Source organism: Varroa destructor, unplaced genomic scaffold (genome assembly GCF_002443255.2).
Source record: "Varroa destructor unplaced genomic scaffold, Vdes_3.0 BEIS01000001.1, whole genome shotgun sequence".
NCBI lineage: Eukaryota > Metazoa > Arthropoda > Arachnida > Mesostigmata > Varroidae > Varroa > Varroa destructor.
The window spans coordinates 16,893,037-16,914,412 of record NW_019211454.1 but is presented as its reverse complement, the minus strand read 5'-3'; the positions used below and the strand labels follow the sequence as shown (position 1 = coordinate 16,914,412).

Sequence of the window (21,376 nt, the reverse complement as noted above, 5' to 3'; positions counted from 1 at the left end):
GCATCACACTTACAGCGCAGGTAAAGCGCCGACACTACGGCCCAGAATTCGCGCGCTTCGTTTGAATTGCACAGCGGCCCACAATATGCACCGCTTTTCCGTGGGACAGAAGCGGCTGATCACGAGCAGATCGTGTCGATCAGATGCAATCTTCAACATCTCGCACTTTGTGGCTTTGCTTTTATTTTCGGTATATCTAAGAAGAAGAGGCTCCCTGTACAATCCATGCCCAGCCAAGTTAGGCCGACGGACGGCCCACAGGCATCAGCAGGTCGCCACTGGCCAACAACAGTAGTGACCGAATCAAACTTTATCGAACAATGCGTAATAAATGTCAATTTCAATACGGAAAATTCTTGCTGAATCGTCAGCAAAAGGAGAGAATAGCAAACAAAAGATAATAGTCTATTTTGCTTTTGCTTGCTCTGCTTGTTAAGCCCGGGCCGCTGTTAAGAATGGTTAACATGCATTCCGTTCCAACAAGATGGCAACTGAAGGACGTCTTTCTGACCATTACAAAAAAAATTCCGAAAAAGGTAAATCTAAAACTCTAGAAAATTACTTCTGCTCTCACGTGGGCCTGGTTTTCGCCCAGGCGTAGGCGATGCCTGCCTACTTCGTCGCTCATGCCGTTTTGTTTATGTCTCCTTATAATTTTCCCTCTAATGTTACTCGACCATCTATAATCTTCGGTGGCAAAATAGCAAAGAAAAACCACGCAAAGACAACCGAAGAAAAAGCTTGTAGAACTGACAAACTTATCATTACTTTTAAATTAACTGTATTGCTGTGAATTTTTTTTTAACTCGATGAACTGCAGCTCGATTCATCTGACCATGGGTTCTGCGCCACCGTGGGTTTGCTTTTTGGTTCCATCGGCACCTACTGGCATTTCAGCGGTAGCCGTCCCATCGAAACGGAACACGAGTACCTTCGGAACTCGCGTATGGAGCAGCAAAGGCAACAGCGCTCCATCCACTCTGTTTTACCTCATGTTCCCCTTTCAGCGGTAGATAGTAAAAATCACTGCTTATAACAGTCAGTCTGGCAGCGAGGCAGGCAGTCCGATAGATAGACAGACATTCGGCTAAACTTTAGCCAGCGACAGTTCGCTCGCTAGCTAGCCAGCTCCCCGGTCGTCGCAGCGGCCAGCTCCAAGAGACAGCGAGCAGCGCCCAGACTCGGCAGCTCTCGCTGTTGTGCAGAGACGACCACGGCGAACAGAGCCCCTCAGCTCATTGTCGTTTGTCGTCTGCTACTGTTGGTCCTGCCGCCGCTGCTGCCGCTGCTTCTCGTTGGTTGTCGTTTGGCTACTGGCTGAATCGTGCACAACCACATCACCAGTACCGTCCGGGTTGATTGAGAAGACGAATACGGGTAGGGATAGGACGGCGGGACGGCAACGGCGAACGCAGAAAAGGCCACAGACTCAGGGCCGAGACAATATTAAGGATAACAAACGCGAATTCTAGTGGCGTTGGTGTCTGTGTCGTCGAATTCTCCGGTGGAACAAGCGGACGAGTGGGTGCGAACGTGCTAAATATCGAAGAATAAACAACACTGCTGCGAAGTGTTCAGCCTACGACACCGCAGTCTGTTCTCGTGATCGTTTGTTGATTGTCGTCGAACAGTGGCGTTGACTTGCGACTAGGCAGCGAGATAGTGCATGTTCCGTTTAGCTGCTATGAGTGTTTCTGCAGCTGGCTCCTATATTAAAACGCGGGGACGGTCTTACAGCAGCAACGATCTGCGTGCGACTCAGGAAAGAGGTATACAACAGTAAGCCAGTATCGTCAGTGGAACAGCAAAATCCGTTGTAACTGAACAACTGACCACAAGCACTCTGAAAAAAAACAGAAAAATAGTAATAAATATTAACGCTAAAAGTCACACCGTTAAGCTAATGTGTCGATTGCCAGATTTGCGCTTGTAATCTCACTTGACATTATAGCTGAACCTTGTTTGAGCAGCCAGCTCAAAGGGCATGTTTACTTGCCAAGCTGACTCGTAATAAAATTGTGTCAGATCAACGTACAATCGAGCGCCATACGCAAAAGCCACAGCTGCTAACAGCTGCTGCCGGATGTAGCGCGGCCGTTTGTTTATCAACAGTGTACGGAGCTTGTTGGTGTCATCATCGAATTGAAAAAAAATTCTAGTGACGCAGTGACCTACGCAAGTACAGACGCTGAGGTGCAGTTACGGACGTTTGTTAATGATACCATATCATATCTATGGAGTAGTTGCCGGTTTCCGGATACTTGTGGTATTAGGAAGGCCATTACCGCCGCCGCCAGATTGTGGTAGTGCTGCTTCCAGTAGAATCTGTAACCCGGATAGGTTGATGCTACAGTATATCGCTTAGCTAGTTGAGGAAATGCTGGTTTGTTCTTTGGTACAACAAAATCAGTGGTGTCAGCAACAACAGGAACAGTCCACCGAATGGCTAAAGAAGGACGTGCCAGCAATCATCTGCAAGTCAGCTCCAAAGTCATCGTAGTCAGATGATTCGAAGATCAATGAAATACTAGAAACCGACGTCTCCAAGCATCACAGCTGGGAGACTCGCTCAAGAAGCTTGTTGACAGCACTGCGTGTCGTGAATTGCATTGCGGCAATCATCACTTCCCCACGCCGCAAACCGTCAACGCCACGAATCACGGTAAGGCCGTTGACGGCGTTAACGTGGAACGGAATAATTGATCGTCGACGTGTTGTTCGGTAGCGATAAAGCGTTGGCGCACTGCCCAGTGTCCATATCGGGAACGAAGGTTTTGCGCGAGTCTCGGGCCTCAACGCGCTGTTGTGTGCGACGTGTATTAGTATCCTTATCTGTTTAGTGTGTAATTGGTGTTTGAGTCGGTGACCAATGGCTCCTGCTATGGATACCCTTACGACAGAGGAACAGCGCCAGGTCGTTGAGCTTGTGCAGGACTTCTTTCGGTATCAACTACACAAACGGGGCGTCCGGTGGAATCCCCCAGGCGTAGGAGCGACTACGGCTGATCCTCCAGACATCTGTATGGCTCTTCGTGGACTCGGTGACGAGTTTCTAGCGAAATATCGGGAAAATGTCGTACAGATGGTGGAACGGTTTGACCTGCCCAATGGCTATGTGGAACCGGCGTACGCTTCGGTTCTGGATGAAATGTTCGCCGAGGGCATTTCATGGTCGCGAGTTGTCGTTTCGTTCGTTTTTTCCGTCGAATTTGCCTATCATCTTATAGAGAAGCAGCTGGCAGGCGAGCAATGCATCGAACAGACTTCTCAGTGGCTTATGAACTACACCGCTTTGCGAGTTGTACCCTGGGTGCGAACGCATACGGGATGGGTAAGTGAGGCTGAAGCACATTAAATGCTGAAAATGGAAGTTAGCTCACTGGTAATGTTTTACAAATTTAATTGAACATACAATCCTGAATACGATCTAATCAATCATGTCGTTTCATGTTTCGTCGGAGCATTTTCCAAAGCCCAAATCCCAAATACTTTCGAATGCTATACTCTAAAATCGTATAGATATAACTGAACTTCTCTTTGTTTCATATCTATGTGATAAGAATAACAGACGACAAGTGTTTGAAGACATGTCAGCGCAAAATGCAATATTTAAATTGACTGTGTAGACACGCATAATCACGTGGCCTATCTACTAGGCTAATGAGATGGCTACCGTTTTGTATCTATAGGACATATGTATTTTCAAGATGCCAGTACAACGTTTTCAGGACGTAGACGCATGTGTAAGCTGACCCTTTTGGAAAGCAATAAAAGCGCTTCCTCAGACGACAGCATGGGTCGTAAGAGATTGGCAGTTATACACAACAAAAGACGTCATCATCACAATCATCACTGGTGATAAATATTCACATTAACTAAAATAACCGCAGAAATAGTGTTGGCTCAGCTGGACGATCAGGGGTTATATGTAAAGCGTATACAATGGCTTATTGTTCAAATGAACAAAAGTCACTTATAGTTAGACATCGGTTTATTCTAGTAGAAGTGCTGCAATCTCATTAATCCTATGGAATTCTCAATGATTTAGGTGACTATTCAATTGCAAAAGTAATTCAAAGCATAAAGCTAGACTGCCTAAACTCGAACGTTTCGTTTCTTCTATCGAGAACCAACTGAAGTTCTGCTCCAAGCTCTGCTGCATGACACATCATTTGAAGTGACAAGATTTCATATTAGTGTGTTGGCTTCACATGTATAGAATCTGTCATTGTGGCCGGATACAAATTTAATCTACAATGGTCCATACACATTTAAGCCCACTGAAACTATGAACCTAGTAATTTCCAAAAATGGAACAATATCTGTGCTTTCCTTCTTCGTATGTGTGCCATTATTTAAATAAGTGCTATGCTAGAAAAGTTTACACACGCCAATCTCCTTCAAATTCCGACTTTGTCTCCGTGATGATAATGTAGCTTTAACGTGTTGGCATACTAGTCTCATGAACACGTGGTGGTCTACGTTCGACCTAAGTAGTTACACCTCGTTTAGTGTTGAGAACCAGCCATCTGTTTCTGAAATGTAAAACATTTGAATTCAACTCTGACCATGTACTAAAAATTAATTTGTAAAATAAACCAAAATCGTCTCCAATTACTGTGTATACAATCAATACTGCGAAGCGAATCTAGCGAGAGTTTTCCTAGATTTTTACCATAGAGTTTGTTTATAATCAGCAACGAAAAAAAAACAGACTTTGCACAAAACTTCCGAATCATATATTCACATAGAATAGATGTCTACAACCATGAATTAAATACGTTCCACGGAGTTTTATTCAAGCTTAACACTAACTTCTACAAGTATCTTTACTCTCCAGCTTGATTGTTTGCCGCAATAACTTCCCCATGTGCTAAGTGACGCACATTTCACTTATCAGTCCCCTTAGTTCTGAGAAGGCTTTGCAAACTACACCGATTTCTGGACGAGTTACATAGCCGAATCCGAGCTGGCTACGGACCTGACGCTACGGTCAGGGCCTCCGCCGCTGCCGGCATCACAGTCGCAAATGTTTCTTGTCGTCTTCCAACAAAATGTCGTTGCGTTTGTCTCGTACTATCCGAAAGAAAGGCGCAGCTCGAGCTGGGAAGATAAGAGGCCAGGAGAATGGAGAATGACGGTCGACCGGGGCAGAAAATCCAAATGGGATCGCTCCGAAGCAGCGAGGAGCTAGTAGTGAACGACGAGCGAGCACATTCCATTCGATTCCGTTCCCACGCCCCACAGTTTCGCTGCTTCTAACCGTTGCTGGTGGAGCTATCGGTTTGAGAGCAGTGACGTCTTGTCAGCGTACGTCAGCTCCTATTTATTTAAGACACGTGTGGCTTGGTCTTCTACTGGCTGAATTGTTGACATGTCGAAGGCGAAACTGGCTTTTCTGTTAAGACGACTTCGCTTGCTGTTTCTGGAGCTTTTGTCTCTGTTACGATATGGGCTGCCAGAGGCTACTGCTGGTACCAAAGCGAAGACCAATTCGGCGTCAATGAATAACCAAAGAAATAAGACTTAATTTACTAATAAGAACAAATCCAACAAACCCACTGCGGCACCGCTGTTTGAAACTATAAGCGATATGATCGGTAACAAAGATTGCATCGTATTTGTACGGGTTACGAATGTATTAGGGCCGGATTTTTCATCGAGGAATAAATAGTTCGAACGATTGCAGGTGAATCCTGTAAACGACTCACCCGCCCCCTTTGCTACTGACGATCGGCATTGCGTAACACAAACATGTTCAAACAAACCACCCAAAAGTACCTAGATAACAAACGCAACTTATCTCCCGAGCAAAGCTATTATATGAAAAAAAACCTTGTATATCCAAACCATCTTCAAAACTACAAGGAAAAAGGAAAGTAAACTAATCGTTATATCTCCTTCCCTGTATCAGCCGCGAGCAATAGTCTTGTCGCGCAAAACAACTATATCAGTTGAATAGAACGGACTCACAGGCTGAATCAGTTTGGCGCACGCTTACGCATGCGGCTGTCGTCAGTTGTAAATGGTGTGTTGACGTCACAGGTAGCGCACGAGTACACATTATTACCAAGCAACAAACACACAGGCACGTCGTCGTCGTCGAGCTCATCTCTCAACGTCGAAATTGTTTACAACGCCGACCTGCTGTGCACCGTGAATCATGGTATTATGCGGGAAGTCGCTCGAACAAAGCTTAGTTCTAGTTAGATGCTAGCGACCTGTCGGATAGTTGAGACGTACCGATAACAATGATATTTTTGTGTTGCTTGCACTACTATTATGTGTATTATTGTTATTAGGACTACTAAGCTAGCACATTCCGATTTTTTTCGTAGTGTTTGAGTGCGTATGTGATGACAGTTTGCCAAAAAATGATTCAGCGGCAAATTCGCAGTGGAGCAAAGCAGTTCATCTGGGTTTAGAGCGTTTTCAACATTGCAAATGCACTTCGACACTTAAGGCGAGCACATTGCGTGTGAGAATTGACGACGGTTGCGTTCGCCTATCGGAATATTAAACTCGTATTTCGTACGATGGGTGGAATGAGCATAGAATTGATACATTGGTTGAGCGCAGTATTTGAGGATCGATAAACTTTTTTGCCGCTTGGAAAACACGTAGATAGAGTATCAACCTATTTTAAGGCCTATATGATGCAATGAGTAAACTAATTGACGGAATTTACACCGATTGCGTTTAGTTAGCTTAAGCCAAGTCCAAATTTTATTGCGTTAATCCTTGCAGAAATGACGGCTTCACCATTTTAGATGGTCGTTAATGCATAGGTCGTCTCTCAACGATAAAGTCTTGAGCCAGTTTGGGTCACGTAGTAGCGGTTGAGTATGCATATTGTTTGATACGGAATTACCAGTAAGCTTCCGGGAAACATATCCATATCACAATACTATTACGTGTAGACAGCGAAACATTAGTTATGTCTCATTCTAAGCTCGCATACTAGTTTGGTTTTTCTCATTAAAACCAACGGTTTCATCGCGCTCAATCCGAATGGTGAGCGACTAAGGCTAGGCGTATTCTGAGCGTTATAGTTCTACTCCCAGTCAACTCTTTAGCTATAGAAGGAGGAAACGGGCCTAACAACGCGTTAGTGAGGAGGCTCTTTTTTAATATTCCACGATGGCCTATGACACTATAGTATCACAGAAATAATTTTGTTTCCACTCAGTGTATTTCTTAGGCTTCGCCATTATGTTTTTCAGCCCCTTTCTTATGAAGATATTCCTTTAAGAGAAATGCTTGGCCACAAAAAAGATTGTCATCGAAAAGATCCCTATCGTATACTCTAATAATAACTGAACGAAGCCTGCTTTCTGGTTAAACTCTTACAATACGGGCTGCACAGTATGGTAACGGACTAACATTATACAAAGGTATCAGTTTAAAGGCCGGCCTTAAGTTTAGACTGTGTCCCTCCATTTTTGTATCGATATCAATAACTATCGTTTTAGTTGCAAAGGGCAGAATGCCTATATGAATTGGTATTATTCGTTAGCTGTTGTTGTCGGCATGTGTTGTTATATTCTGTTAACCTCTCTTAGAAAGTTCGAGAATTGAGGTCTCACTATGGTTTGCCCGGCCAAGTGCTTTTCCACTTTTCGTTCCCACCCTATAAACGTAGGATCGGAGTCTCTTTATACCTACAGAGTAAGCGTCTAGTCCATAAAAATGGAGCTACATTTTCTTTAGGTCTCCCAAGAGAAGATAATTGAGGGAAGTTACCCTACGGTATTCAGGACAGCTCCAAGAAAGATACGCCGCAATAAAATATCATAGGACTCAAATGCACTGTTGTATATTGCTTTACTGAAGTCTTCATTCTACAGTGCTATAAGCGCTACATTCTAGAAAAAGCCGCAACTGTTATTAAAATATGGCCGTTCTTATTTCTAGTAATCACTAAATGCTTGGATTTAGCGTATGACTAGAAGAATCAATTTTCACCATTGACCTGCCATTCTACTGGTTCACGACTCTATTTCCTAATTCAGCCGTCTAATCCAACTTGATCTTTATTCTATTGTCTTCTCATGCAAAAAGGAACCAATATTAAAAGGAATCTTAAGCTAAGACAGAGGGATTGTCTTTGAAAGGACTCTACCTGTCATGCATTTCCCCAGGGTCGTGAAAGCATCCGGCGATAATCTTACCACTCATACTACCAACGGCTTCGACGCATCTTGAGCGCGTATTGAAAGCCAGGATGACGATTCAAACGGAATCCCACATCGTTGCCTATTTAGTGTCTGTTTAGATCCGTGTGTGCGCGAGCTTTTGTGCGCGAAGAGCCTACTCCACCAAACTTCCTTCTTGGTTCCGGCTTTCTTTGGTTTTTAGAATGCTCTTCAGCGGCTTCTGCCAGAGCTGCTGGCACAGTGCCTTCCGCTGCTGTTACTTCAGCTTTTTGTCCCGAATTGTTTCCTCGAACTAGTGGTATCCGATTCTCTAAGCCATCGTTGGTAGAAGAAGCTTGCGTCTATACTCTCTCCTGCTGTTGCCTCCGCTGCCTCTTCTACGACCAAACACAACGCCGTGGCAAGAGCAGAAAAATCCAGTCAGAAGGGTCTTCTCTTCTGCTTTCGGCCGACCGCGCCAGCATCATCGACTTTCCTTCCTGCGGTAAGCCAGCCATCGATAGCCGCGGATGCGCTATGTTTTTGCCGTAGGTGTGTGTAACAATTACACATCGAAATCATTGGATTGTCGGCGACGTCACTGGCTACGGGGAGTTAGAGGGTGACTTGTCAGGCCACATTCCACGCCGGTCACCATAGCAGCGACGGTGGCAGCAGCAGAACTAAATGCCGTTCACGGACAAGAGTCGTCCGGCGCAAAGAAAAGCTGAAAACAGCTACAAGCTAACCGGCTGAAGAGGAACGGAAAGAAAAAAGAAAAGCCGGAGAAAACGCGAGGGCCCGTCGTAGATACATGCTCCCCTACGACCCTCACATTGATAGGGCCAGTCATTTGCTAGAGCCGAACAGCCGAACCATGCAGGTATTCAGTAATAGAGCCAGACTCACAAATCGGAGCTCACAATAGTAGGCTTTGAGGGCCAATGGTGAAAAGAAACGGACAACGGTAAACAGGAATCGGCGCCGGTTTACCAGCCAACCATTCGAAGATGAGACCTTCTGCAAATTTTTTTTTGGTTGAAAATTCCCTAGCCAGTCTCCCTCACTCGGTCCAGCCGTCATCTTACTGTCATTCTTTTATGTGAAGGAAAAGTTTGGCGTTCTTTAGCTATTTTTAGCTTCTTCTCGGCTTGACGACACGCCGCGGCTGTCGAAGCCATGTGTGCGTTTTTGGTCGCGAGAAAACCTGAGGAGTCGAGGAATTTTTAGTCTGAAGCTGTCGCTGTCGTCGTCCTCTCCGTGGTCGCTGCGGCGGTTATCCTTGTGTGACTACCGCTAGCGGCTGCTGAAGAATATCGCCGGAATAGGGTCGCAAACAACTGCAAGCCGCAAAAACCAGGGGAGGTGGTCTTGAAGTCGAAAACTTAGCAGTAACGAGGGCACGCCAATAATGGCAACTTGGGGCTCGTCACTAGTAATATTCGTTCAACCGAACATTTAGTGAGGGAACTGTTAATTGGCAGGCGTCGCGCGACTTCCGACAAAGTGGAGATTTTTGCGGTGACTGTTATTCGGCAGACGCGTGCAATGTAAGGAAAACAATAGGACATAGAGAAACTAATTAAAATATTTCAAATTTAAGCATTTAATAAGATCTATCATTGTGCGTATATAATAATGTTAATGAAAACTTATTAACATTATTATATATGCAAATTGTTAATTTGCAATAGCTCTCAATCTAGAAGTGTCTAAAGAACCGATGGTCGTAGGTCACGATCGTTGTGGATTGTATTTAGCGTGCTAATTTCATTGTACACCCCACAGATCAATATATATCTATCTATCTATATATATATATATATATATATATATATAATGATGCAGTACTAAGTTTCAGCTGACAGGGTGGCATCGCCCGAACCAATTCCACCGTGAAACCCTAATCCACTTAGGCAGCGTAGTACACAGTAGTCTGTGACTTATATTCTAAGTTTCGTGTCGTCTGCGTCTTCCGTTTGAACCGTTAAGGTTGAGATTCAGCTGGACATCGTGCGAAGCAATAAACCTAGAGAGAGAGAAGGAGGGGGATTGAGATTTGTCGCGATGCGAAAGTGGGTCATTATTGTCAAAATGTATCGCTTAGATTACTTGCTTCAAAATGGCCTGCATAATCATTCGCATACAGAGACTTTTGATCCCTATAGCTTGCTAGCGTCAATCAAGTTGACACCGCAACAAAATGAACCTGGCGACGATGATGATTTACTATGGTTGTTGTATCCAATGTGGCTAATGGTTTGGTTGTATTTACCATTGTATCATTAACAGTAGGACTGGTATCGTTTCGAGGACCTTTTTTGGGATGAAATTTACTAGGAGTAGACCCGTAGCCAACCCATAGATAAGTAAGTTGAAGTTACGACCGCATCAGAGAATGTCATCTTTACACCCCTGTACGTTACGATAGTTTTATTTCAATTAGCTAGTAAAGACTTGGAAATGATATAGCTGCAGACGACCCATTACAAAGCAAACCTGTACCGCGTATGACTTAGACATTTCTGAATCTACTAAATGCATTTGGCTACTCTGCTTAATATAACCATTTACTGACCTATTTTTTTGATAACTGTCACCAAACAATTACGAAGTGAGTCGGTTCCTGGTAGAAGAAACGGAATATCTATGAAAACAATAGAATGGAGAGAAAGACTAAATTTGGCATTGTTTGGTCGTAAAAAAAAATAACTAAATCGGGATCCCGATTAACGAAAAGCCCGCAAATGCCCATACCGGAGAAATGAGCATTTGCAGATATGATTTTACGCTTGACTGCAGCCAAAATGACAGTAATTACGATAACGTTATGCTCGACAATGTGTCGTGGGCGACAATCTTGCCAGTTTGTCTTTGACCTGTACTGAATGAAGCGATTTTCCCCATTTATAGTACGAGGAGCATCTGCAATGCTATTATATGTGATTTATTAACAGCGTCTCTCTTATGCTTATGCAAGTTAACTGGGGCACACAGGGCGTCATGGCTTACTATAGATAAGTGCTCAATAATATAGCTACGATGTTGGCAGTAAATAAGTATATCTCTAGTTGTGACATCTTCTGGTGTCGAAATAGTGTTATATCCTTGCCCTCTACGAATCGCGAAAATTTGATCGAGGAAATTCAAATGTCCTGTATAGAACTATATTAATTTTTTATTGTCTCATATGACTACGCGACTACCTCTCGCCTACTGTCTACGGGTTCCTACTTTTGTTGGTGTAAACAAGGTGAATTCATGATCTTTAGTTAGTTTCAAAAAGCCGAACGACTCGCGACCATGATTGGCAATTAACAAAGTAACACAGGCAGGACTTCGCTAAACTTCTTTTGAAAGCTCTGTTACATCGGGATAAATTTGTGTGTCATAAACCTGGCTTTGATGTTGCATTACCTAAAAAGAAGACAAAGGGTATTTAGGTATGCCCATGGTTACTTGCTTAACTTGGCCTGTGCCAACTTACCGTGTGATGCACATGTAACGCCTTTCCATAAATTGCCTCATTCAAATTGTGTAAATCCGCTAGATTTTAGGCCCGTTAAGTTGTCTAGTAACGTTAAGCCTGGGTGGCCATGTTTCGATTTACTGTTTTGAAAGTTTACCATACGAATGATATAAAAATTCTTCTGTCGAAAAATCGTACACTTCCTTAACTAATAGCGGAGCCTACTTAGCATTATTTTGGGTAGTCTAAAGTGGACCTTTTACCTTTCAATTTTTCACCGACGGGTGACAGTTAAAAACTGCATTGGTAGCGCAGCAGGATTGAAAGGTGTTGCATTATATTTCTTACACATACATTGAGTATACAGAGAAGAGAAACGCATCATATGGCAAACTCTGGCTGGTGCTATTCTCTTATAATGCGATCTGCTGGCTAACCACTGTCGAACCTCTGGTGCCTGCCAGGCAAACAAATCCTTTCACGCAACGGTTTTTCCCAATCCTATCGGACGTGATCAGAGGCTGTCTTAAGCGCATCCGGTAGATTTAATGTGGCGCTCTCGCTGTGGGCTCACTTAGTCGCTTACCGCCTGTACATTAGCACGCGTTTACGAAGCATACGTCTTCGTGCTCGTGAAATGAGCGTTTATCGGCTGTTGTCGGCAACAGTTTCATCCCCGAATAAAAGTGCGTTGAGGCACTGCTCGGAACGCGGCCGGGGAACCGCCTCTTAACAGAGGCGACACATCGACCCATTTTTCACCCATTTGCGGTTGAGGTTGGCTGGTTGAGTTCGGGGCAAAAGGAAATTTAGGCGTGCTGCCTCCGCTATTCTCGTCCGTTGCTGCACTCGTGCCGTATTCATTTATATAGCAGAGACGGACGAGCTTTTAGATGAACTTCGAGTGGTCGACCAACGTTGTCCATATCCAAACCAACCTTTAGATCCATTCAAGTGTCCATTGGTCCGATCGGGTCCAAACTGGTCCTATGCTGAAGGGCGTCACGTTCACTTGAAGGAAAGACAAAGACTGACTTTTTAGGTAAATTAGCGGTTTATACGGCTTTAAAACTCATTATTATGTATTGAATTGCTGTTGGTCGGAGGCCTAGGCATCGTTACTAAAATCAGTTCTCCTTTGTTAAAAATTTTCGTATCTAATTATTACTATTGTCTGTCCGATCCCGAACAATTTATACCTCCAACAGAATTGTCTTTATAACAGTATCTCGATGTTTAAATGCATCGCCGATTCTTGATAATTCAAATTAATTGGGTCACCTGAGTGTGAAAACAAATGTCAAGCTAATTCTTTACGCAATTAGAATTAGCAATTTTTTTTAAAGTGAATATCGTTATCAATTATTAATCGGATCAAATAACTGAGCAAAAAAAATCGATTCTCTTGTTTGGGTAGCCTAAGCAACAGCTAATATTTTAGCATCTAGATCAATGTAATAACAGCAACGACGTACCTTGTATTTAAATGGCAACCGAAAAAAAGCAAATATTGCATTTAATTTCCCTTACTCCGTTCTAGTTAAAAGTCTAAGAATGTGTTTGTGACCGTTTACAAACTATAGATGTTATTACTATTATGATTGGATGTTATTATTAATGTTGTGATTGGATTAATCTAGCTGGTAGGGTTCTGTAGCATCGTTTAATAATGAGGCCTGGTGACAACAACGGCGCAGCAGCAGCGTTGTAGTTGTCGGGCCCCACTTCGTTTTTTAGCGGTTGCTGATGATGAAGAATCTGCTAATCTATCGTACCGATTTCTGGCTGACTTTTTGGTTATGTGGCCATCCATGAGTCCAACACTATCGAATGTGAAGCATAAACTGCGACCACTATTCCCTCTCGTACGTAGCGAACAGTTCTGACCAGCGTAAAATCGTGTCGGGCCGTCTGCTGTCTGCATTTTGTAGCGCATCTTGCATTACGTCCTCAATGCCTAAACGCGGTGCGAAGCAAAAAAAAGAAATGACAAATTATAAGTAGCACAAAAAATCGCTTATGTCAGTACGCGTCAGACACAGTAACAGGCGACGGCATGCAATTGCGAACCCGAGAAAAGCACAAAATTCCTTTGGGATGACGAAAATGATGATAGTGATGAAGATGATCTTGTTTAGGACGAGCAGAAGGCAATCGAGGTAAATAAACAAGTTCTACAACGACAAACACAAAGTAATGATGTTGTCTTTGCGTTATTTCTTAGCCGGAACGGTTATGTGTTCGGATGTAGTGTTCCTATGCTGCTACCGCTGCTGCTGTGGGGGATCTGTACCCCCAGGTCAGTCGATCAAGAATCGAGTCGATGCAGAAGCTGAAGAGATTAGCAAGTAAATAGACTGTCATAAGTCAGCATGGTTCGATCGCAAGAATAATTAATTTTTCTGCAAATCGATTAACTTTTGTATGGCCAATTACTGCAATTAATGCTGTTTATTTCAAGTCGTCGCAATTGTACTAATGATAAGTATCGTTAGCCGGTGTTAATAGCAAGATATGCTGTATTTGCGAGTTCAGTGCTCACAAAATGAACCACTCTTTGGCTGATTGGACATACACTATTCCCTATTAGATTTGATTGTTGTTACCAATCACGAGGCAAAGGGCGTCAATTAACATTGTTGTTGCTACTATTGCTATTAACTTTGTCAATAGTAAAGTTTTCACAGCAGGTACGTGGAGGCTTGCGGGCCTTTAAGCGGTCTATTTGCGTTGCGACCGTAGACAAGGTTTTTGATGTTTGTTGATGCTACTTGGTCGGTAACGACACCATCGATAATGTTGTTATTGACATATGTTACATAAAATGTGTGTGAAAGATATAAAAGATAAGAATATCAACGCTTCTGCGTTCGAATATTATTAATAGTATAAATAGTTCATAAATATAAGTTTTATTTTAAAGTATATCTACAGTTTTGCTTATGGTCCATAGTGTATGTATACATACTAGTGCATTCAGTAAGAGTTATGATAAGAGTCGTGATACCATTGAGACAAGTTACTTGTGTATGTAGTGTCAACGAAGATGATCTCTTTGGATCAGATTTAAACAATGACATAGAGGTGGGCGAGCATCGACGAAATCAGATCGATTAATAACTTACTATTGGTCCTTTTAGATGAGAGTAATACTAATCTCATTCGCGAATAAGCGAATAGTTAATTTTGAAAATAAACAACGAGGATGCCGCTAGATCGCATTTGGAACACGTAATAAGGCTTAATTATAAAATCATTATGGACTGGTTATAGTCAATACAAATATGTGATAATTATTTTCCTAGCTTTGAGATAATGCGTAGCCATTTAATAGATCTGTATTGGATTTAGTGTGTCATCTCTTTAAAATAACAAAAGTTGATGTAGGGAGGTCTCAGGACGTCTCAACTAGCGACTGCTACGTGCATGATCTGCAAAAATTCGAAAGATCATTTGCCTCGTTCTCTTGACGATTTTTTGATCGAATTTATATTTATGCAATATACGTGTATGCATCGATGGAAACAACTCAGTCTTCTCGACAAGCATATCTGGCCACTTTTTAATTAGTTATGGTTACTATAAAATAAGCCATTCGCATATCCACTTTATAGCACATTTGTGGATTCATAACAGAGCTTACTTTTGGAATTCTAAAAACTCTGATTTTTCACTGTGAAGCCTTCTGTGAATTTTACTTTAGCAGATTTGAAGATTTGATAACGACTGGGTCGACAAATTTCAAGTAGTGGTATGCCAAGCTGAGCATCTGTCTTACAATAGATATTCTCGTAATCGAGCTGTTGTTGAGCTCTTAGGCTTGTTTTTGTCCATTGAACCCATCGTTAAATTTAGCGAAGTTCTCATCTCGGTGAGATGGTAAAGGCTAAAAAACTAATCCTCATTCACACCCCATAACGTGACTATCGTTACCATCAGAATCAGTAAGAACAACTTTGTGGTAAGATGCTACTGAGGATGTTATTTGGGAAAGACCCCAGCCGGACCGCCATGCAGGAGCGGTAACAACGTTAAGAAAATGGCAACGTTTATTTGTTGTAATACCGCGTTTATTTGTTTCGAGTCGGATCAGTCGTTGTAAAATTGATGTTCGTAAGCGATGCGCAGTGTTGTGCTTAACTCCACCCGGATCTGGTCATTTCTCTGAAATCTGTTCACGACTGTTTTGGTATGAATAGCGGTCCGGTGAGACTGATATGAAGGTATCGAGCTTGTTCGGCTTTGAATCATCCGACTCATGTAACGTGTTCTCGATTATTCTTCAACTTCAATAGTTTGACGTTGTTTGAGAACGTTAGGTACCCAGTGGACCTCAATGTTTAAAATATTTTGGACTTTCACGGATTCGACAAAGGTGCTGCCTGTCTTGAGCTACCTTCTAAGAAAGCGTCGGTTTGGTAGACACGATTCTGTGGTCACTTAAGTACACTAAGACTGCCGTCTAATATCCTTTCAATTGTTGCCAAGCTAACTTAATGACGCGCGATTATATACACGCATTAAAAGCCACGCGAAGTGTAGTCCGATTATAGATTCGAAGCATCACTTCAGCGCGATGTGATTAGTTCTTCTTTTCATTGCAGTGCAGACGGACGTGCCTATCATGTTGTTCGTTGTTAAATTTTGTATTAACTTTCCAATGGAAACAAAGCCAGGGGTGACGACACTATAAAGCTCTAATAGGCCTTGATCGTGCACCAGCAGCAATTTTACTAAACCCCAATGGACAACGAGTTTAAATGATGTCTCCCTTCTGATTTATCATTGATCATCTAACAGGTAAAAAAAATTATCCTTAGATACACAAAACTGTAATGCTGACACGCCTACACCAACCTGATTTTTTGGAGTACATGCCGAAATAAAATAAAGGTGACCACAATTTTATGTAACTACATCTTGATGTTGTAGCCGATTTCTTCAACCCATTTGCCTGTCTTTATTACATATCCTCATCCATGTAATTTTTTTTCAAAGTACTATTTATCGCCTCTAGGACAGGTAGTTATGTCTCGTCGTTGTTTCTCTTCGAGCAGTTTTGCTCGTTGATTCCTTTCCCGTGGAAAGAACCTCACCTGTTGTTGAACTAAGAGGGCATCAGCCATCGATGCGTCGTACTGACACATAATACATTGATCGAGACTTAGCCACGATACTGTATCGTGTGGTGCACACCGCTCGGCAGTGAGGCCTGAGAAAAATTCTGGTTTGATCACGAGGTCGTGGGGGCATTTTCATTTTTTTCCTTCCGCGTTTTAGAGCGCTGTACGACGCGCTAAGCGCGATGTACATCAAGATTCGACACACACCGGCAAACCTACGATGCGTGAGGCTAATGGGATCCGATCATAACAGCAAAATCAAACAACTACGATATATTTCTGTTGAACGATCCAGTTTTTACTGCTGTAACAGTTTATGTAATGCGTTTTCTCTAGGTAATATCTGCAGTTTGACTTTGTTCGTTGAGATTGGTACGGCCAAGGTTTTTCTCTGTTTGTCTCGTGTATTTCGACATGTCAATCCCGTTTTGATTTTGCGACGCCTTTCCATATCGTGGGGCTTCGGCCTTTATCCAGCCAGCTCGTCGAACCAGATGTTATTCAATACTGCTATTGAGAATCAATAAGCAAGTTCGTAACGATAGTGATTGTACTGATGAGTACGACGGCGATTAGTGGAAAGTCGAAAGGAAAGATACCAATGATAACTTGCATGAACTAATGCTGACCAATCGTTTCACCAGTCACTGTAAGAGACCAAAGAAGCTCATCATCTCGTGCATGATGCGAACAGTGCGCTTACTGTGAACAGACACAATCGATGTGCTGTCCCCATAGTTCAGCTTATGTCGCCTGATACCATACCAACTTATTTGAACCTACTGCTGAATCGCTACGACGGTGTCGACGCTCTCAACACTGCTAGCTCAAACGCTACCACGGCAAACGCCCTTATGTCGGCTTCCCTTGGGGGCAGGCCGAACCACGACGCTCCCACAACGCTTGGCAATAACACGAAAGCGGACATGAGATGTCCTCTTCATGGTGGTCTTTGCTTGATGACGTTGTTGCTCTTGGGCGTATTGATGATCACCGCTTTGAAAAGTGAGTAGACTAGGAAGGTAAATCAAGGAAGAGGGAGGGCAATCATTTGGAGCTACCGTAGGAACTCCCATTACTCCCATAATATAACAATCCCTTAAAGGTACGCGAACAAACGCCGTATATTTGTAAAGGCCTAAACAAAGACGGGATATAGTTTTTCTATGAGCTTGAAATTCGATTTGGATGGAAATTGCTATGCGAAAATTATAAGAAATTTTATTTTATTTGTCTTAATCAAGTATTGTTTAATGGTCAAATGTATTAAAGATTTTATGTAAATAAATTTTCAGAATCACCTATTTTTAGGTATAACATTAAAAACTCGCCTTTATTGTGGTCTAACCGAAGTGGATTTTGCGTGAATTTCGTAACAGACCTACGAAACGGCACGGCAACCTTACTATATTATATATTATAATAATAATATATTTCCTTCCTAATCTTTCATTCTCTTGATTATTTACATATGATAATAATTTTTTCCGATTCTGTGATTTGAACCAGCATGGCAGCATGCTTGTTAGTTATGGTTGCCATAGCAGGGCACTTAAAAATGCTACAAAAATTAGGCCACCCCATTGACTTCAGGCATACCCGTACGGATGAGCTAGGACGTTCGGTCGGCCTTGACGTTTTTCGACTGCTTTGTTGGCATGACAGGAAATGCCTTCCAGATGCGAGGATAGGTTGCTACCTATAGATGGTAACTAGGTGTACTATGCTCATCATAGTGACAATTTGACAATGTCGGTATATGCCTATATATATAAGGTTAGGCAGTTTGAGAGAGATGCTTGACAGTTTGAGCATTTTCATTTTACGTTTGCTGAAGTAGCAACAGAGTGAAATTGAGTAGAAAGTAATAGAAAGAGTCTGAAATTCTGTAATTATCAAGTAACTTTTCCCAGCAATGTATGTGTATTACAGTTATGTGTGTATATATATGATATAAAAAATGATATACTATTCGAATGATTGCAACATAAATTTTTATTTATATATTTACATTACAAAAAAATTACACGAAATATATAGCGTTACCTTTTACTGCAGATACTCAAAATTATTACTGTCCTAATCAATACTTGTCGATAACGGTGAGCTGTTGGTTCACAAACTCGATTGTGGCTTTGAGGTCTTCTGATGCACAAAAAATCCATCGATGCCAGGTCTCGAAAAGGGGCTGGATAACCTATTTTTTCGGCACATTTTCGTCCAACATATCTGTTTAGAAGACAAAATTCACCATCTACACCGAAGTCTTTGCAAATGGATAATAAAACAGATTTTAGCACTCAATCTAAATAGTTGGCACCAGTCACTGTTCTTTAAAAAATAACTGTCTAATTTAATCACTATTTAAGTTTGAAACACCCTGTGTATATATATTATAGTTATATATATAACTGAAATTTGCTAATTATGTTCCAGTCATCCCATAATACAATAATAGAATTTTTCCATGCTTATTAACACTATGTTAGAACTATAACCGCTTGATATAAAGTCAGACGTCTCTACACTTGGAAATCTTCGCCACATGCAAATTCTACAAATACGGCCTCTCAAACGGACAAACCTTCATTTCGCCTATATCAACACTGATCTATACTATTTTTTGCTGTTTTCTCTTTATTCCAGGCGGGACTCATACAGTTCAAGGAGGAGCATGAAGGAAGCGGGAGCGATGATTACGCTTCGGTGTGGCCTATTTTTCGGAACGCGTTTTGTGGAGTGGCGGGCGTGGCGATCGGTGCATTGGCTCTTGGCGCCTTTCTAACGTCGAGATCGTAAACGGCAACCTTCGTGAATAACTTCTTTTTGCCAGATGCTTTTGCCAGAGCATGAGTTGCTTGTCTTGCGGGAGTCGCTCGGCTCCAACCCTTCTATATTTGGCAATGGACTGGCAAGCTGAAATGGTAATTCGGATAACTATGCGGCCTTGATCGAATCGAGCGGACGATTTTTTTCATCTATGTAGCTTCCACTCAGTTGGCTGACTCATCAATAAACGAGTAATCTAGCAAATGACTTACCTAAGGATGATTACAAAAGTTATCGCCATCCTTTACGATGAAAGAATTCAGCTACACATTTTCGTCGCAGAGTAGCAAACAGTTCGACCAATCCCTTGGACATCATGCGTTCAAGTCAGGGTCAGTAATTCGTATCTAGATAATACACTCAGGTCAATGTAGAATCGATAAAAATGAAAAACAAAAAATATACGGTGAGGTATGAATGGTAACGCGGATGAGTTGGAGAAGCTATTCACGAAAAGGCAAAACTTGAAAAGACAAAAAACATGTTGAAACAAAAAAAAAGACTGAAAAATAAGAGAACATGGCGAAACGAATATAGGCGAAAGACAAAAACAAATAAAACGATTTCTAACAAGGCATAAGGGACATAGATAGAGATAAACACAGACACAGAGTAATAATTAATATAAGCAGAACTAGTCGCACGTGCGTACGATGTACGGGAGTTATATGCGAGTTAAAGCAAATTGTGTATGTGCGTCCACCAAGGGCAAAACGCAAGAGTGTCAGCGCAATTGCTTTTTCAGACTGACGTTTGTCGCTAGGCAACGCTTGCTAGCCACAACACAGTGGACAACAAAACAGATATCACGAAAGTTATTCAACAGCTTTCCACTTATGACTTGTAATTACTAACTTGTAACAACATGAGCCATACAAGACTCAGTGTATTTGCTGCAAGCACAACAACAAGGACGTCGGTCACAAATACGACAGATGGGTAGAGCCTAAAAAAAGCAAAAATATAATCGTCTACAGTTGACAGCACGGCGCTAAAATGTGAAGTGGTACCAGTGTGTGGACATCTATCTTCGCTGTTGTCATTCTTGTCTACTATAATGACATGATTTTCGTACGAGACAAATAACTACGTTCCAAAATCATCTTATTTTTTTTTCAGCAGGTACTGAGCATTTATACTCTTTGATTTTTTTTCGTGTCCATTGTACACGTCACAATATGCCCTCTTCCTACAGCGGTTTCCTATGGCTAGAAAGGTGGAAAAGATATTCCGTGAGTCTGGTGAAAAACATCCGCCAATCTTAAAGCGAAAAACCACCATTATTCCTTCAAAATTTCCATATACTTTTCTTTAATTGCTAACTTCTGCAATATTTTATATCCTTTTTTTTTTATCAGCCTACCGTTAGTATTTGACTAATTGAAGCAAAAATCCAGAGCTGAGTCGTTTCAACTCGAGTAAAAATCTTATAGATGAAATAAATAATTTCGGGCTCAATTTAAGGACGAAATAAGCTTGTTTCTTTAGCCGGAAGAAATTTTGAAAATACCGCTTTTTTTTTACGAAAGAGTGACTAAAAACTACCATGTGCCAAGTGCGACTTTGAATACTTGGATAACTTCGGTGCGGTGACAGCGTAGCATTTACATATGCAGGGCTTCACCACTACAGAATCTTATGTCATAAATAAGACGGGTTGAACAAGCTAATCATTATTACATCATTTCAGATGGTCCCCTGAAGGTGGCCATTTTTCAATCACAACACTTGCATACGCAGTACACAAAACAGCAACGAACATATAAATTTTGTATGAACTAATCGTATTACAAATTGTATGTGTTATATATACATATATA

The 21,376-nt window shown here is 41.9% G+C and overlaps 1 protein-coding gene and 3 long non-coding RNA genes across 4 annotated transcripts; 1 reads left to right on the top strand and 3 right to left on the bottom strand.

Moving 5' to 3' along the window:
- Positions 1 to 844: 844 nt before the first annotated feature.
- On the top strand, positions 845 to 19,888 carry LOC111242831 (bcl-2-like protein 2). Its single transcript, XM_022787702.2, has 2 exons — positions 845 to 3,331; positions 19,374 to 19,888. Exons 1-2 carry the CDS (start codon positions 2,870 to 2,872, stop codon positions 19,524 to 19,526), a joined length of 615 nt encoding a protein of 204 aa, XP_022643437.1. The 5' UTR covers positions 845 to 2,869; the 3' UTR covers positions 19,527 to 19,888.
- LOC147758318 (uncharacterized) lies at positions 4,717 to 8,621 on the bottom strand. Its single transcript, XR_015318896.1, has 2 exons — positions 5,974 to 8,621; positions 4,717 to 5,468 (listed from the first exon to the last, which is right to left on the bottom strand). It is a non-coding gene; the product is annotated as an uncharacterized LOC147758318 (long non-coding RNA).
- On the bottom strand, positions 11,574 to 13,634 carry LOC147758317 (uncharacterized). The gene is made up of 2 exons (XR_015318900.1): positions 13,380 to 13,634; positions 11,574 to 12,615 (listed from the first exon to the last, which is right to left on the bottom strand). It is a non-coding gene; the product is annotated as an uncharacterized LOC147758317 (long non-coding RNA).
- Positions 18,705 to 19,526, bottom strand: LOC147758316 (uncharacterized). The gene is made up of 2 exons (XR_015318895.1): positions 19,387 to 19,526; positions 18,705 to 18,993 (listed from the first exon to the last, which is right to left on the bottom strand). It is a non-coding gene; the product is annotated as an uncharacterized LOC147758316 (long non-coding RNA).
- Positions 19,889 to 21,376: the final 1,488 nt, after the last annotated feature.

Coding starts and splice junctions, on each gene's coding strand:
- LOC111242831 (XM_022787702.2), top strand. CDS start 2,870: ATGGCTCCTGCTATGGATACCCTTACGACAGAGGAACAGCGCCAGGTC. Junction 3,332..19,373: donor TGCGAACGCATACGGGATGG/GTAAGTGAGGCT, acceptor TCTTTATTCCAG/GCGGGACTCATACAGTTCAA.